The sequence below is a fragment of the Prenolepis imparis genome, unplaced genomic scaffold (genome assembly GCF_030444845.1).
Source record: "Prenolepis imparis isolate NDT839.2.m4 unplaced genomic scaffold, iyPreImpa1.0 SCAF_8, whole genome shotgun sequence".
In the NCBI taxonomy this organism is placed as follows: Eukaryota; Metazoa; Arthropoda; class Insecta; order Hymenoptera; family Formicidae; genus Prenolepis; species Prenolepis imparis.
Window position 1 is genome coordinate 16,716,916 of NW_028141166.1, and position 16,171 is coordinate 16,733,086.

Here is a 16,171-nt window from a genome sequence, read left to right on the forward strand (position 1 = left end):
AAATTACAAATACAAATTTGTTTTTTGCTTTAATCGAATTTTTGTAATTAATGATAATAAATAATTTATCGACCAGTTGACCAGTTATTAAATAATTTTATTAATTATACATTCGTTGATATGTACTCTATAAAAGATATATGGTAAAATTTTAAAATTTATATCTGAAGATATATAATTGCTGTAAAATACACAATGAAAATATACAAAATTAAAAATCCTATTTCTTATTCCATGTAGCTGTAAATTAATTTTTTGCAATTATAGTGATTTATTTACAAAGTATAATAAAATATTATAAAACAGCAAAATTTTATAGATTTTAACAATACATTGTATAATTTGAATTTAAAAAAATAAAAGATATCCTCGTCTCTATATAAGTTTTCATAAAACTTTATAAAATGCAATAACATATGAGAATAGCTAATAAGAATCTTTTCAAATTTCTTTAATTAATTTTACATCCATAATTCTTCAATCAATTTTACATCCATAATTAATAATTTGATTATTAATTACGCCGTTTTGCAAGCTTCTGTAACTACTTCTACCACGGCAAGCGCTTCCTTTGCTGTAGGAATAATATAACGAGCAGGGAGGATAAACCCGTATTTTCCAGTGTCTCTCAATTCGATAGTGTACGTGTATTTTAACTTAAGTAGTGCCTTTGCCCAGTCATCAGATCCACCGCTAGCTGGATACAGTGTTGTTGCACTGTTTCCAACTGTATAAACACTGCCAGCACCTCCTGCTTTTTTCATAGCCGTCGCTGCTTGGCGACCGACCTTGTCAAGCTCAACGTAATCGGGTGGAAGACGTGTATCATAGCCCCATGGATACAAAATATATTGTCCATAAGAGTGAAAAGTCAAATACGCCTAAGAGAAAAATAATAGAGTGTAATTAATGTTCATATATATTTATAACTATTCACACATTTCGAACTTTCATACAAAATTAAAATGTAAGATTGAAAGATTGAATTGTCTAGAATGTAGACGGTTAAAAGTTTATTATAATTTTACTATCTCTTCAAGTATTGTTTTTAATTAAAAATTTGTGAAATGTGCTTATAATATTTTTTTTGTAGGAATAATGTTTAATAGCATTTTTATGTTATAAATTAGTGTATCTTTAAAAGCAAGAAATATAGAGCAATGTAAGCAAAGTAAATTAAAATTTGTGCAAATTGAATATGAAATATGTTAACCAACCTTGAAATTTGCTGAACTGATGTCAAAGAAGTTTCTAATGGCGCTTGTTTCTGGCTCGGAAAACGGTTTTGTGCCAGAATATGTTTCACGGCAAATATCATTGCTTGTACCCTTTCCACCCCATCGATATCCAAAGTTTCGATTTAAATCAACACCAGAACAACCGGCATAGCCAGATTTTCTTCTATTTTTCCTCCATAAACGATCAACCATCTGAGTATATATATATCCGTCCGGATTTACTACAGGGAGAATATAATATTCAATTTCCAAGTTTTGACTCCAGTTTTCGACCAAATAATCGATGATATATGTCACAGATGCCGGTGATATCCATTCACGGGCATGAATGCCACCATCGATCCAGATTGCCGGCGCATTCGGCTTACCGTTGCTGATTCTTAGGACCTACAGTATTAATAAATCTTATTCATAAACTCTCTATCAGTATCGAAACATAGATGTCTAAATTAGGCGCAAGTATAATACCTTAAGGGGGCGACCTTCAATTGAATTTCCAATTGTCTGAACGGAGCAAAAATCAGGATAAGTTTGAGCGAGAAAATCCAAATAACCATATATATCAGCCATTGGATGATATGTAGTCCACTCCATTCGATGACCTGATGCATATAGCTTCAAGATTATTCAGAGATTGTACGTCCTGTCCCTTTGTACGCTTATTTTACAACCGCTTCGTAAATTCAGCTCGATATAGGGTAGATACATAAGGCGAGAGCATTTTTTTATTTGCTATTATGAAATACTTCGATATACTCGTGCATACATACATACGAAGCATCGTTCTGAATCGACGAAGCGGATTTTATCCGCGCTTGAGAAGCTCACCCCTAAAATGCCAAGGACCACCTCCACCGTATACAATAGCTACGGGATAACGAAGAGGACGAGGACGTGGATATTTACTTCTGACTCTCTGCCACCAAGCGTATCGAGCTAAAAAATGACTAAAAGCCTCACTTTGGCGAATGGAATTAACGATACTGACATTTATTTTAATACAGCTTAATTCGCGACGCGATGATCCAGAGATTTTACAATAGCGTTGTTGTGTATGCAAACGTTGAAGCGTTTTTTTTATGGAACACGATTTAATCGGAAATCGAATCTTGTCGTATTCTTACTGAATAACGGCATCGAGATCGGATCGATCGATCGCGAAAAAAACGTCGAAATAATGCAAAACGCATGTACGTGCGAAAACTACGTTCGTGCTTTACGTACACCTTGCACACACGTCAAGTATAACTGTTAATGTTAATCAGCATTGAAGCGGAACCGGGTTACCGGATGGTATTCGCTCGAGGTCGATTACCTCGATTCATATTGGACCCTTTCCTCTCGTCAAAAATAAACTTCGAAATTCGAAAACATTATCTATAATAATCGCTTATCAATGTTATCATTTTCTTGAGACATGTACACTTTAAGTTTATAGCTTTCGCAATAGTTTATCAGATATAAAAAATGCGACGACGATATGCGTAAAAAAATAATAAAATTTAATAATTATCTTTTTACAGTAAATTTATTAGACTGATTATTTAATTGTTGGTATATTAAAATTACTGATCGAGATTTTGTCAACAACGAATTTACATAAACTCATATATAGTTTAATCTACAAGTATTTACAACATTCTATACATGTCTCGATTATTATAAATACTAAAGATACTTACGTGTCTAATTTATTTTTAAAAAATAATTAAAAATTCGAATATAATAGAATGTTGTTAATACAGTATCACAATTTTCAGGAAAAACTTATTTCATAATGCATAATTATTCAGTTTGTAACTTGACATAAATATTTTAATCCAAAATTAACAATAAACACATTGTTATAATGTATTTCATTTTCAAATATAACCTTTCGATTCATTTTTGAACTTTCTGTACTATTTATTACGAACTGAACCAATGACTAAACCAACCAAACAATAGCTTCTTTCATAATTTTTATTAATGTCTGTCGAATAAATTCAATTACAACGTAGTTAATGCTTTTATTTATTATTAATAATTCGAAGGGCAAAGAAAAATGGTAAAAAGCGATATAATATAAATAGTGAAGCACAAGTAATAAAAGCACCCATAATTGATTGCCTAAGCTATTAATAGAAATGCTACTTAAAATATTAAGCAATGTATGTATGATAAATTAATATGTAATTTTTTACATATAAATAATAATAATCATCATTGTTTGAGAAATCATCCACTAGTTTCAAAAAATCATTATTCTCATTGACAAGATTGTATTCCGCGCCCTCGCCCAAACATAATTACAATAAAATTTTCCAATATGTCAAGAATAGAATTATAAAACATAGTTATAATAAAATAGTAATAAAAGACTCAAACCTTTGCGTCCTTCGAGCTCCTCTTGCACATCTGGCGTGAGCGGAGGATTTTCTTCCTTGATTGCTTGTTCTACATCGTCGATCAAAATTTCATATTTCACATTGTAACTTTTGAATAATGATCCTATATTGTCAAAATTTTTTCTTTCCACAAAAATATCAGCGGCCGACACATTATTAGACCATATAGAATATGCTATTAAAATAAATAATTGCATTTAATTATTGTTTTTCCATCATTCTCGACAATATAAATCTTTTAAATTGGCAATGAGAGATTCCATTGAAACATAAATTTTTATTACGTACAACCATATTCGTCATAACGTTGCACCAATTCGTCCACAGAACTATTTTCTTTGTGGATCCTCCATACTTGATCCCCTTCATAAGTGATTCGTTTTTCAAGATCCTTCGATTCCTTCTTGCCTTCACTGAGTGTGTATGTGATATTACGATCCACAAATTCTCTGGTTTGATGTTCGAGAATGGACGCGTCGACGACGAAGACGATGATTGCCATCATTGTCAGTGTCATCCATTTTGAACACTTTATTCGCAGCAGTCCCTCGCTGTTCATCTTCGCCAAAACTGTCTTTGAGAGAAGAGCATACATAGCTTTTATAATACGGTCAATGATCGGAGATAACGGGACTCCTCGATCGAAGATCCGAAGACTGTCGAACCCGCTATTATCACGCGTCGCAGATCATTGACCTTTAAATATAAAATTGCTTAATGCTCTCTAACGCAATAAATCAATAGATCAATAAATCTAGTATCGACAAGTAGAAATAAAATTTTGATAGATATAAATTTGTCATTAATTGTTCTTTTTTGTTTTCACATTTTTCTCTTCATAAAATCATGAAACAACCATGACAAGATAAAAAAAAATAGTTTCTGAAAGACACATAGACACATAGTTTATGAAAACATTGCAATGCAATATATATACCTATATATTTAGTTTTATATGTATATATTTTATCAGAGTTTCTTTAAATTTTTCTATGATTTTAGTTCTATATAAATTTAAAACAAAGTAATTTCGAAAAAAATGGTGAACGTAATTTTTTTTAAATTTATATTTTATTTACATTTTTTAGTCATGCAACCATCTGTAGATTCTAAACGCTATCGCACAGTGCAAGAATTCGTCGTCGTAATCGATCCATTGATATACGGTCACTTTATTCAATTTGGAACGTCGACGTAGCTCTCGACGACGGCACAAATCGCGGGCAGATCCGTAGCTTCTGCATGTCGTTCTCGCGCGTCTCAACCGTGATTGTAACTTATAACACGACTACACCGCGATTAATAAAAAAAAACTGTGCTGCGTTACGTCCATATCATTTCAGGACATTACATAATTGAGGTGAAACCATAAAACCATGAAGTGCCTGTTGACGATCATTATTCTCGTGACTGCTGCCTCGACCATTGAGGTACCATTTACTGTGTATGCTCTTAAAACCTTTATTACATTTTATTATACCTTTTCCAATGGCATAACTGCATTTTTCGGATACCGTTAATACATGACCTTAACCATCCGACAATACAAAGTAGAAACTATACACTCATTTATTACATTAATTCTTTATCTATATACTTTGTATCAAATTGCGACTAAGAATGTTTCAACATTAACATTTTTTTGTATACATTTTATAAAATAAAAAACTCAATGTAGAAAAGAATCCAATTAATTTGCGAGATTTGTTTGATTGGATGAAATTTTAAATTGCACAGATTAAGCATTAATTTTAAAAAAGGTATTTTGTGATTCCGACAATGAAAAAAAATGTTGACTTTACATCAATCATAAATGACATCGATATATAAATGATTAAACTTGAATATTATTTTATGATAAGCTCTATTTGTTTAATATAATATCTGAGAAATACACGTACGTATAAATTGCATAATAATAGTAAATGAATAGATAGGTAAAATATATAATAGGTCATACGTGTTGCCTTTATATAGTATAAGGTTTCCCTAATTGTTATACGCTTTGGTAAACGAACGTATGCACATACGCATATAAAATACGTATATAAAAATAAAAATATAGAAATTTGCACGCGGACGATTCTTTTACAAATATATACCAATTTAAACTCATTGCATCACGGATCCTGCGAATACGTGTTAAATTAATAAGTCTGTTCTGTATCACTTCTGTCAGTTTCAGCTACTTACAATTATCTTATCATCTTTCATATCATTTTTCCACTCGTTGAATTATTCAATTTGCCAATTAATTTTGTTAAGCTTATCATTGATGTCTTCTTTCTTCTACAAAGTGACATTGATATTTGTTGCATATCAGTCGCATAAGAGACGTGTGAAAATTAAAAAATAAAAAAGAAAATCTAATTCGGTTTCAGGCGGAAACATTCGAAGTCACCGATCAAGTGTATTTTGATATCATGATTGACAATCATCCAGTTGGAAGAATTATCATTGGCTTGTTCGGCGATATCGCACCAAAAACGGTGAAAAACTTTATCACTTTTGCTACCACCGGTGTAGCTGGAAAAAAATATACGGGGACCAAATTTCATCGCGTGATAAAGAAGTTCATGATACAAGGTCACATTCCTGTGAATATAAAAAAAAATCCTAAATATTGCATATAAATTATCATTGTGCTTGTAATCATATATATATTATAGGTGGCGACGTCGAAAACGGCGACGGTACTGGCTCAATCAGTATTTACGGTAAATATTTCGATGATGAGACCTTTAAGGTGAAGCACAGCGGATCGTTGTTTGTCAGCATGGCGAATTCTGGAGAGAATACTAACGGTTGCCAATTTTTCATTACTACCGTAGCAACACCTTGGCTAGATGATCATCACACAGTATTTGGAAGAGTAATAAATAAGATGCACGCTAATAATATATTTGTAACAGAATTTGTTTCATGTATAAAAAAAATGATTTTAAGAATAATTGTTTTATAATATATAATTAATAATTTATTACTATTATTTTATTATTATTTAAAAATATATTTTGTTTCTTGCTAAACATATTCTTGCTGACATATTTTAAATAATTTTTGTCATAGGTGGTCAACGGTGAAGATGTGGTCTTCAAAATCGAACAGACGAAAACAGATAGCGATGATGTTCCACTGGTGCCTGTAATAATCTACGACAGTGGAACTCTTCCAACAGAACGTTACACTATCTCAGATAATCCTTACGAGTAATCTAACGTTTTTTCCATGCGCGCAATATTATATTAATTCATATCCTTTCCCCACTCTTCCGTAGATTCATGGAATTATTATGTTCCATTGTTAATTACATAAGCTATACACTAGTAATGTTTGTATAAAAATTTTGTGAATCGTAATTATCACAATAATAAATTAGTTGGGTAATCTCATGTAGAAGATCGACTATATTTTTATATGCTTTTTTGCAGGCAGTTATATTTTCCGCGACATTTAACAATAATTAAAAATATATTTTTGACATTTAAAAATATATTTTTAATTGTTCCATGTATCTGCATGAATGAAAAGACTGCTGAGTAGATACAAAATATAAAAGTAGATATTAAAATTGCAATACGCTTACACGCCATAGATGTATGTTTGAAAATATATTTTTTCATGTATTATATGCAAGCATTTTAAGCTGCATTTAATGTTTGCATTTAACTAGACAGTAATAATATTTTAGTGACATAATGTTTTAAATTTATGATTCATTAATGCGATTAAAATGAATACTTGCAGTGCATGGGCATGGATTAAAGCGACCTGCGTACCATTGGGATTCAGCTTTTTGATACTTGCAGTTTTTCATTACATGATGAAACAGTTAGATGTCTAAACGATAATGTCTTTATATGAAAGACTGATTTAAATTTTAAACTGAAATAACAGATTCATGACCTTATCCATAAAGATCTTATATTTGTTTTTTATAAAAAAATTATGGACAACTGTACACATGTTGTATGTAATTTATATATAATTCGCATAATAAAATTACATGTATAGTATATGTATAGCCGATATATGGTAGCTCAAGTATGCTTCTTCAGTAACACAAAATAAGGCACGTTAGACGCCATCTCTGTGAAGATTACAACATCGTAGCAGGCATGGACTGCTTTTATTTAACAAATTTTCTTGTGATAAATTTTATAATAAATTGATAATATAAAGAAGAAAATATATAATGTTATATTTTTTAATCTCATGCCTATTATATTTTGTAATAGCCCTAAACTATAGATATTTCACAGAACATATAAAGAACGAATCACATGGCTATGACGTTTATTTAATCCATAATGATATATATTAAAAATAAATTTAAAATATATTCAAAATAACACAAGAAAATAATATTTTTTAATTAAACTATGGTTAATGAAATATTGGATAGAAGGAAAAAGAATCTCATTAGTATACGAGATTATCGATGACGCATAAAGATTCCGCGCATGCACGTTAGGCCACGTTGCCTCGTTGTACGCCAGTAAATGCGGGTATCAGGCCTAGCCTTGGCTAGGTGCTTGGATGGTCAGTTAGTCGATGGCAAACCAGACGTTGCCAGACATCAGTGAACGGCTAAAATCAGATGCGACCGCTGGTCGATGCTCCGACGAGTAGTAGAGTGGTAGTAGATGACACGTGGGTGTACACGAGAGTTGTCATTCATAAAACCATAAAAGATACGTAGCAATTAAGTTTATTGTGCGCAAGATGTATCAGTGAGGTAGTGGTTGACAGTGTGTGTTGCTTCCGCAGTTGTTGGAAAGTGTGCTGGGAAGCGTATGTTGCTCCCTTTGAAGTTCGATCGACCTAAGGACAGCTGGGAGAGAACCCTTGAAAGGGGATGCTCTGAAACGGTGCATCAGTGTGCTCGTATAAGGTACGCATATTGCATTTCTTACTACAATGATTTACTTCGATACAAAATGCTGACGTTGAAAATCTGTGGAATGTTTGGACTCTAATTTCTGTTCCAATATTTGTTGATTTTTGATGATATAAAGTAGGAAGAAAAAGAGTGTTTGGAAAATAATGCGAGCCTGTTTGAGTCGTAAAGAGATTTTTGTTCGAGCAATAAATTAATAATATACCAAAGAAGACGATTGCCAGATTGCATAATAAATTGTTATCGCATTAAATAAAATAATTTGAATTTGCTTTCTTATATATTTGTAAACACTTCTCTAATGGTTACAAATGGATGGATGGATTACAAACTAATGGAATGTAATAAATAAATGTATAAGAAAGTAGAATGTGTAGAGATAAATAACTGTACAGTAGAGATTTATTTTGTAATTCATCCAAAAAGATCAATGATAAAAATAGTAAAACAACAATGCAAATGCAAATTATCGCACCTTACCGGCATTGTTAATGATAATGGTAAACGGAAGTATGAGCCATCGTGAATATATGTCATTGCCAAGATCATATGCAATGCTGATTCAGATCTATTCATAAAATAAAAATAGCTTTGTGAAAACAATTTCTATTAAATTCTTCTCTCAAAACAATATTTTTAATCTTCATATAGTTTTTTATATATTTACACTCGTTTCTTACTAAGAAAAAATAAAAAACTGATAAATCATAAAATATAAGAGATAAAAAGAAATTTTATCAATTTTAAATATACTAACAATTATTCTCAGTAAAAAGATAAGCACAATTCAAGGTTGCATTATCTACACCATCAAATATTATTTTTGTATAAAATGTGTTGTGAAGATGTTACTCGTAATTGATTAAAACAAGCAAAATGTTTAAAATACATATACACTTTTGCATTTGGTGATATCTGCGAATTATATCGCACAATTGAATACACAAAGACTCCCACGCATACGTGTGATTATTACTGCGTGTAAGATAAAGAAGCTCATAAAAAGTGAATTGCGAATTGTGAAGCAGCTCATGAAAAGTGAAGTAATTTAATCGCAATTCCGCTATTATTGAATAATTTTTTCAAACAGTAATAAAAACGAATCAAACATTTTACTTTGAAATTAAATTAATTATTAATAAATAAAATAATATAAATTTCATGGTAAAGGATCTTGTTGCTTAAAAAATTAAATTTTTAACTTAATATATTTATCAAATTACTCTAGATAATTATTTAGAATTATGTAGAAAAAATCAACCTAAAAGACAAAATTTATAATTGTTAAATAATTTTGCTTTAGTTACAGAATATTTCTGAACATTGAAATGATTTATCTTGATAGTTTATCAAAAACATGAAGAAATCTAGTGTAATGTGTGTTTCACAGCGCAATTTATTTCTTAAATAAAGTTGTGCATTTTCTTGATTAACTCCTCGTGACATGCGACACATAATGTGCTTACAAAATACATTAACTCGACATGCAAATTGTGTATTTTTTGTTTATTGTTACTACAATATTAAATCCAAATATAATATTCCATATTAGGCATATAAGAAGAAAAATAAACGCCAAAAAATTAAAATAAAATATAAAATAAAAAAAATACGCGAAATAATATCACAAAGAGTTGTTTACATTTTTTTACGCAATATAACACACATTTGAATAAATATTCACTATACAGCATTGATTAAAAATAATTCTGATTCAAATAAATTATCACATTATAGCACCAATAGCCAGACAAAATCGATTATTGGTAATGCGTAATCAATTACGCTAGATGCCGGCGATTTTCATTCAGCAACATTTTAGTTCACCATCTGCTTATTATTTTAGATTAGAATACATTTATTATTATATATAGGTACTAATTTTTATGCTATTAATTAAATTTAAATAATGATAAGCTTAATAATTCTTATTGTATATACGACATATAGCGTATATTATATATGTGACATTGATTACTATGTAATTATATACAAAATTTTTAAACGTTCTATTTATAAATAAAAAGCATATTTTTTATTCATAGAATTCTAACATCTCTGTGCATTTGAATAGAATTTGAAAAGAATACTTTGAATCTTAACGATTCACGCAAACAATCAAGTTAAATGGCTAATTAAAATACGGCACATGTAACACATATGTAATCTAGGTATAGGCATTTGCGTTACATTTGTTATTGTTTGCAACCGATTTTGAATTATGTAAGCTCATAAAAGTTACTTATTGAGAAATGTAAAAAGAAATAATAATAGATATTGAAATTATCAATAATAACTTTAATATCTCGATAAGAGAAATAATTATATCTATAGATGAATCATACTAGGTATATATGTATATACCGTTGTCAATCTAGATATTATTTATCACAAGGGGGACGTTGTGCTGCACCCATTCTGTCTTCCACAGGCAGTCAATAAGTAAAGCCATTAGACGCGCCTTACGAGTTATCTGACATTCAATATGTATTTTCTCGTCTTTACCAAAAAAATATTCTAAATCTTACAATAAATTAATTAATAATATTTCTTATTACTTTTATATTATTTTCTTGCAAATTGCGTGCAAAAAAGGCGAGTCAAACATTGCAATTAAAAAAAGCGATTAACGTACATTACTCTTAATTACCGCATTCATCCTTCATCTCATCATATTACTTTTTTTTCTTCTTTATACATACATGACACTTTGAAAGAGTAGCTGTCAAGTCCCATAGAATTATACAACGAAATTGATTGATATCGCTCATAGTGGAAATAATATCGTCACGCAACGTCATGTGTTTCTCTCTTTCTATCACATATGTACAACATTTGTGCTCACATCTTTATACGATAAAAGCGTAACCGGCGCACCTCTCAGCAATGTCGTCCCTATGTAATTGGCTCGTAATTAATGTGGGCGCGCCTCTTTTTGCTGAATCCTCTCACAACCAAAAACATGCTTTCCTAGAATTGTTTAGATGGCGAATCATTTCGGAAACTTTCAGCCGCTATTCGTTCCTATAGCTTAAAAACAAATCATTATGCACGCAGCTGTCGAATAACACGTGTGTATAATTGTTACCAATAATAGAATAAATTATAATTAAATATTAATAAATTATAATTAAATTATACTTAAATTATAATAATTATCATAAAATTATAGACGAAAATTAATGATTATTGTCACATAAAATTGATAAAATTATTTTGCTGCATATAAATAAGTGTAAATAACTTTGAATCTTTGTAACAATTCAATTCGTACTATGGCTACACAATAGAATTATACGAGAGCTGTTAGCAATGCGACGCAACAGCCTGAGGAACATGTCAACGAACGTGAAAACGTAACGATGAGAACCGGTTTATGAAAAAGGTTTCAGATCTGAAAGAAACAGAGCGATCATAAAGCGAAGAGCGCAGTGCGGAATGTCGGCATTGCGTATCTTGGCAACATCAGATTAAAGATGTTCAACTGCGGCAGAGTTTTATCGATTCGAAAGAGTTTTATGTCATAAAATTTCCAGAAATTGTTAAGAGTGCTTTTTAACAGTGTTCTCGCACAAGTTTATTATATACCTAGCCACTCATCCGTCTCTCTTACTTCTTTGTTTCAGAGTGAAAGGCTATCCAGACAGCTCGAGGCATGACGAAGTACTGGCTGAACGTGGCCCTCCTCAGGGTCGTTCTACCAGTTATTTTGGCCGGATGTGAGTCTCATTCACATAACTCTTTTTTTCTAGTTTGTTTTTCTCTCTTTTATCTTGCAAACGATAAATGGCTTGCGGGAATTTGTAATTGGGAAACAATACAAGTAGATAAAAATAAAGCACCAAGTATTGTTACACGTTTGCACTACATTTTATAATAGCTATTATAATTTTTGCGTATTTATTGTTGTCTCAATTAATGTTATTGCTGTTCTTTGTAATTAAATATGTTTCTCGACTTCCTTAGTAAAAATTACAATACGATAAACCACAAGATAATCATTGATATTATACACGTAACAATCGTCATTTCTGATGGATTAATAACCATAATTTTTTTTATTATATATAATATAATAAATATGTATATTTAGAAACCAGTAAAACGAAAAACCAGTAATACCGGTTTATCATATTTCGTAACAAAATAAGAAATAGGCAAGAATCAAGGAATTCGACTTGGATTGACTTATATTTTGCATAATCATATTCAGTTTTATGCTAATTAAGTTAAATAATTACGTGATAGCAGATAAAATATTGTACATTCCACGATATAAAACTTCCTCTGATGATTGCGTGTATGCTATATATATCATTTACGTATTTTATTATTTTTTATTTTTTTTTTGTATTTTAATATCTACCAGTAAATATTTATCAATTTTAAGAAATGTTTATATTTCGGAATATTTTCTTTTATTTTTTTTAAATTTATTAACTTTTTCAGTTAATTTCTTTTATATTAATATAATAATTAAAAAATATAGCTAAAAGATATATGAAAAATAGATTTATCAGAAATAGTGTGTGTATTTAAACCGACAAAATAAAAAAACAAATTCTAATTTTAATTATTTATTTTAACACACTTATCTTACTATACAAATATATAAATAATTGATGAAAAGAAATATATATGTAAATAGATATAATATACTTTAAAAAATAAATTTAATAGAAATTAATGTTTTATATCAATTTTTCTATTATTAGTTAAAGAATAATATCATATTATTGATTAATCATTATCAATTCACCACATGTTTTACTCGCATTACGTACGCATCGTTAATGAATCTTTCTGTATCCCAAATTGTTCAATTATTTCTATTACAAATAAAAAGTTTAAATAATTATGGATTTTATTAATTATTTTACTTTCCCAAAAATTAATTTATTTACTCTAAAAAATGGAAGATAAATTGTACGAAGAATCTGCTCAATTTTTCTAAGTTAAATAATTAATTAATTTCAAATTAATTTAAATTAATATATATTTTTTAAATATCTAAAAAATTTAATTAATATTGATTTGTTAAATAAATTTTTATAATTATTATAACTATATTAAATGATATAATCAAAATAAATATATTTTTATGTAAAATATAAAATATGCAGAAAGACAAAAAACGATCAAATGAAAATATATTTTCGTCCCACATTGTTTCAAATTGGCCTCGTGAACATGTGTCTAAGCGGCTTGAAGAGTATTCTATAATTAGAGACAAACGCTTGAACTCGTGTACCATATGATACGAGAGCAAGATTTACTAATTTTGTCAAAACAAACATTTCGACAGCATATCAAACTACAAGTATGCGAAAGAAGCTCTAAGTATGTTTTCTTATCAAAAATAGAATATTATTTATACTCGCTAATTTAAGTTTATTAAAATAAATTTATTGTTGTATATAAACACAATACGTTATCATTTATTGTAATATTGAGCACCTAATGTACTTTTGATTATCTTATAAAAATGTAAGAGAAAATAATAATGTCAAAGATCCAAATAATATGATTATTTATATTGAATTATAAAGATAATGTACTATAATTTATCTATTTTTTAAGCTAAAGTTTTAATTTTTGTATTAAATTAAATAAAAATGTTTAACAATATTATCGAAATAATAAAAAAAAATAATTATATTTATCTATTCATTTATGTGCAAAGTAAATCAACATTATACGGACTAATCAGATTTTAATATCTCATAACACTTAACCGTGGCTGGTTTTGTGTTTCATAAAAATAATCAAAAAAATTATTAACAAAAATTTCATGCATGTAGCCTTATTTTCGCAGCCGGTTTCGTGTTGTGAAAAAAACTAAACTTATAAACTAATAACTTTTGACCTCGTTCATCAAATATAAAATTATATATGACAGAAGTAACCTATAACGATTTTAATGTCCTTGCTGCGATCAATGACGAACGTACGGACTGCTGAAAGTTCAAATTAATATCTTATATTTTTTGGCAATCGGGAATTAACTAAATTTGTTAATATCATTGTTGTAAGATGAAAAAATCAATAATTAGTATATTTTTTATATTAGTGATTCTATATATGTAACTCCTTAAAAAATATAGATAATAATAAATCAATATTTAAATCGAATAATAATAATTTCTTTCTTAAAAATGTCATATAATATTAAAAATACAATACAAAATAATTAATAGATTATCATTATAAAAAGAGAAAAAGCTGCAGCCTTCCACGCCAAAGAATATTGATTTAAAGAAAAAAATCACAGTGACGATGTTATTACAATAATTAGCCGAATTTTGTGCGCAAGTTGATAAATTTCGCTTGGCAGCTACACAATGTAGTTATTTAGGTGTGTCGGGCAAATTTAACATGTGCCACGAATAGAATAGAATTCCTAGAGAGTTGCTGGCGATTGAAAATTATATGATATTCGTGCGAATATTTGGAAGAGTTCAAATAACACAAATTCTAGCATGTTATAATACATCTGAACGAATAAACAACTCACACTCATTTGTGAAACATTTGTAACGCTCCATGAACGCGAAAGTAATTATCATCGACAGACTAAACTCCCCACAATGATTCACATTAATTATCGCATATGCGTTTGCCATACTGATATACCGGGTGCTCATTAAATCAATTATAGATTGTAAATTCAATATATGTATATGCCAGAGAAATACATTTATTTAGAAAACTGATTTGTTTATCTCATCAACTTAATGTAATACATATCTATAATAAAATATTCAATATTATCTTAAGCATATAATTTCTTAAATCAAATATCGTTTAAAATACAAAACTTGATTTAAATACGAATAAAAATGAAAAAAATCATGTCAAAATACTCGGAGGGATTGAAATGTCACCTCCTAGAGAGCATCGTCATTGACTGTATCACGAATAATTCCTATCTCATCATAAATGACCTTTTCACAAATGTGGAACAATCATATCAACAGCTGCGTGTTTTTATGTGCTGTTATATATCTCATCGTCGAAAGAAGGTTTCTTCTATAAAGTTCTGAAAGCGAAAGAAAGTGGACTAAATTATGTTATAATTGAAATAAAATAGTAGAAGTTTCAACAAAAGACTTGTCAATGTTTCTATTATCTTGAGATTAAAATAAAAATAGTATTTCTAATTTTCTTTCTCTTTTTCTTTTATACAACGAAAACTCAAAGCTGCCATTCATCTTCAAATTTTTATTTATTAAAATCTCCTTTAAATTTTGTTCTCTAGAAAAGAACAGCGTAAATTACATGTTTGTGTATATGTATCCATAGCATCAAATATTCTATTAATTAAATCGTAATTTAAAAAATGCAAATTTCATAGAAATGGGGTTTCAATTTTACAGGTACAATATGGCGACCAGTGGGACTATCGATCATCTATCTAGGATTGATGCTATATTCTCCCCTGGTCCCAATACCGACGCACAGAACTATGGCAGGTCACACGGGAATATACCTGAAGATTTGCATCTGCTTAGCGTTTATTGTAGCCATAGCTCAGATTACCTTTCACATTGTTCTCCTGTCATTACCGCCTTACGGATACTTTCTGCAAAACTGTAAGCTACACTCTGATACAAAAAATATTATATTATCTTTATCTTGATAAAAGC

General features: G+C 29.4%; 3 protein-coding genes across 14 annotated transcripts in view; 2 read left to right on the forward strand and 1 right to left on the reverse strand.

Moving 5' to 3' along the window:
* Positions 1-79: 79 nt before the first annotated feature.
* On the reverse strand, positions 80-4,235 carry LOC145939326 (carboxypeptidase B). Of its 2 annotated transcripts, XM_083043561.1 has the most exons (6): positions 3,914-4,210; positions 3,606-3,800; positions 2,067-2,174; positions 1,707-1,840; positions 1,218-1,625; positions 80-881 (listed from the first exon to the last, which is right to left on the reverse strand). In XM_083043561.1, exons 1-6 carry the CDS (start codon positions 4,182-4,184, stop codon positions 519-521), a joined length of 1,479 nt encoding a protein of 492 aa, XP_082899687.1. In that variant the 5' UTR covers positions 4,185-4,210; the 3' UTR covers positions 80-518. The 2 variants fall into 2 exon arrangements, with proteins under 2 accessions (XP_082899687.1, XP_082899686.1); XM_083043560.1 differs by lacking the exon at positions 2,067-2,174 and having other exon boundaries at positions 85-881; positions 3,914-4,235.
* Positions 4,236-5,001: 766 nt separating this feature from the next.
* Positions 5,002-7,710, forward strand: LOC145939327 (peptidyl-prolyl cis-trans isomerase, rhodopsin-specific isozyme). Its single transcript, XM_083043562.1, has 5 exons — positions 5,002-5,055; positions 6,007-6,211; positions 6,295-6,497; positions 6,695-6,834; positions 7,373-7,710. The coding sequence occupies exons 1-5, from the start codon at positions 5,002-5,004 to the stop codon at positions 7,467-7,469; spliced, it is 699 nt and encodes a 232-aa protein (XP_082899688.1). The 3' UTR covers positions 7,470-7,710.
* A 430-nt stretch (positions 7,711-8,140) lies between these two features.
* Positions 8,141-16,171, forward strand: part of Piezo (piezo type mechanosensitive ion channel component) — a 30,241-nt gene continuing 22,210 nt past the window's right edge. For 10 of the 11 annotated variants that reach the window (XM_083045019.1, XM_083045027.1, XM_083045028.1 and 7 more), the window contains exons 1-3: positions 8,141-8,519; positions 12,152-12,244; positions 15,902-16,117. In XM_083045019.1, the coding sequence (XP_082901145.1) occupies positions 12,181-12,244; positions 15,902-16,117 (280 nt within the window). In that variant the 5' untranslated portion in view covers positions 8,141-8,519; positions 12,152-12,180. The remainder of the gene's footprint in view (positions 8,520-12,151; positions 12,245-15,901; positions 16,118-16,171) is intronic. The other variant, XM_083045030.1, reaches the window with a different exon arrangement.

Bases quoted from the DNA above. Each gene is read 5' to 3' on its own strand.
- LOC145939326 (XM_083043561.1), bottom strand. From the start codon at position 4,184: ATGAACAGCGAGGGACTGCTGCGAATAAAGTGTTCAAAATGGATGACA. The intron at 2,175-3,605 runs GTTTGAGTCTTT...GTCATTTTTTAG, and splicing joins GGAGCTCGAAGGACGCAAAG to CTCGATACGCTTGGTGGCAG. The intron at 1,841-2,066 runs GTGAGCTTCTCA...TATATGCATCAG, and splicing joins TGGTCCTTGGCATTTTAGGG to GTCATCGAATGGAGTGGACT.
- LOC145939327 (XM_083043562.1), top strand. From the start codon at position 5,002: ATGAAGTGCCTGTTGACGATCATTATTCTCGTGACTGCTGCCTCGACC. The intron at 6,212-6,294 runs GTCACATTCCTG...TATATATTATAG, and splicing joins AAAGAAGTTCATGATACAAG to GTGGCGACGTCGAAAACGGC. The intron at 6,835-7,372 runs GTAATCTAACGT...GAATACTTGCAG, and splicing joins ATCTCAGATAATCCTTACGA to TGCATGGGCATGGATTAAAG.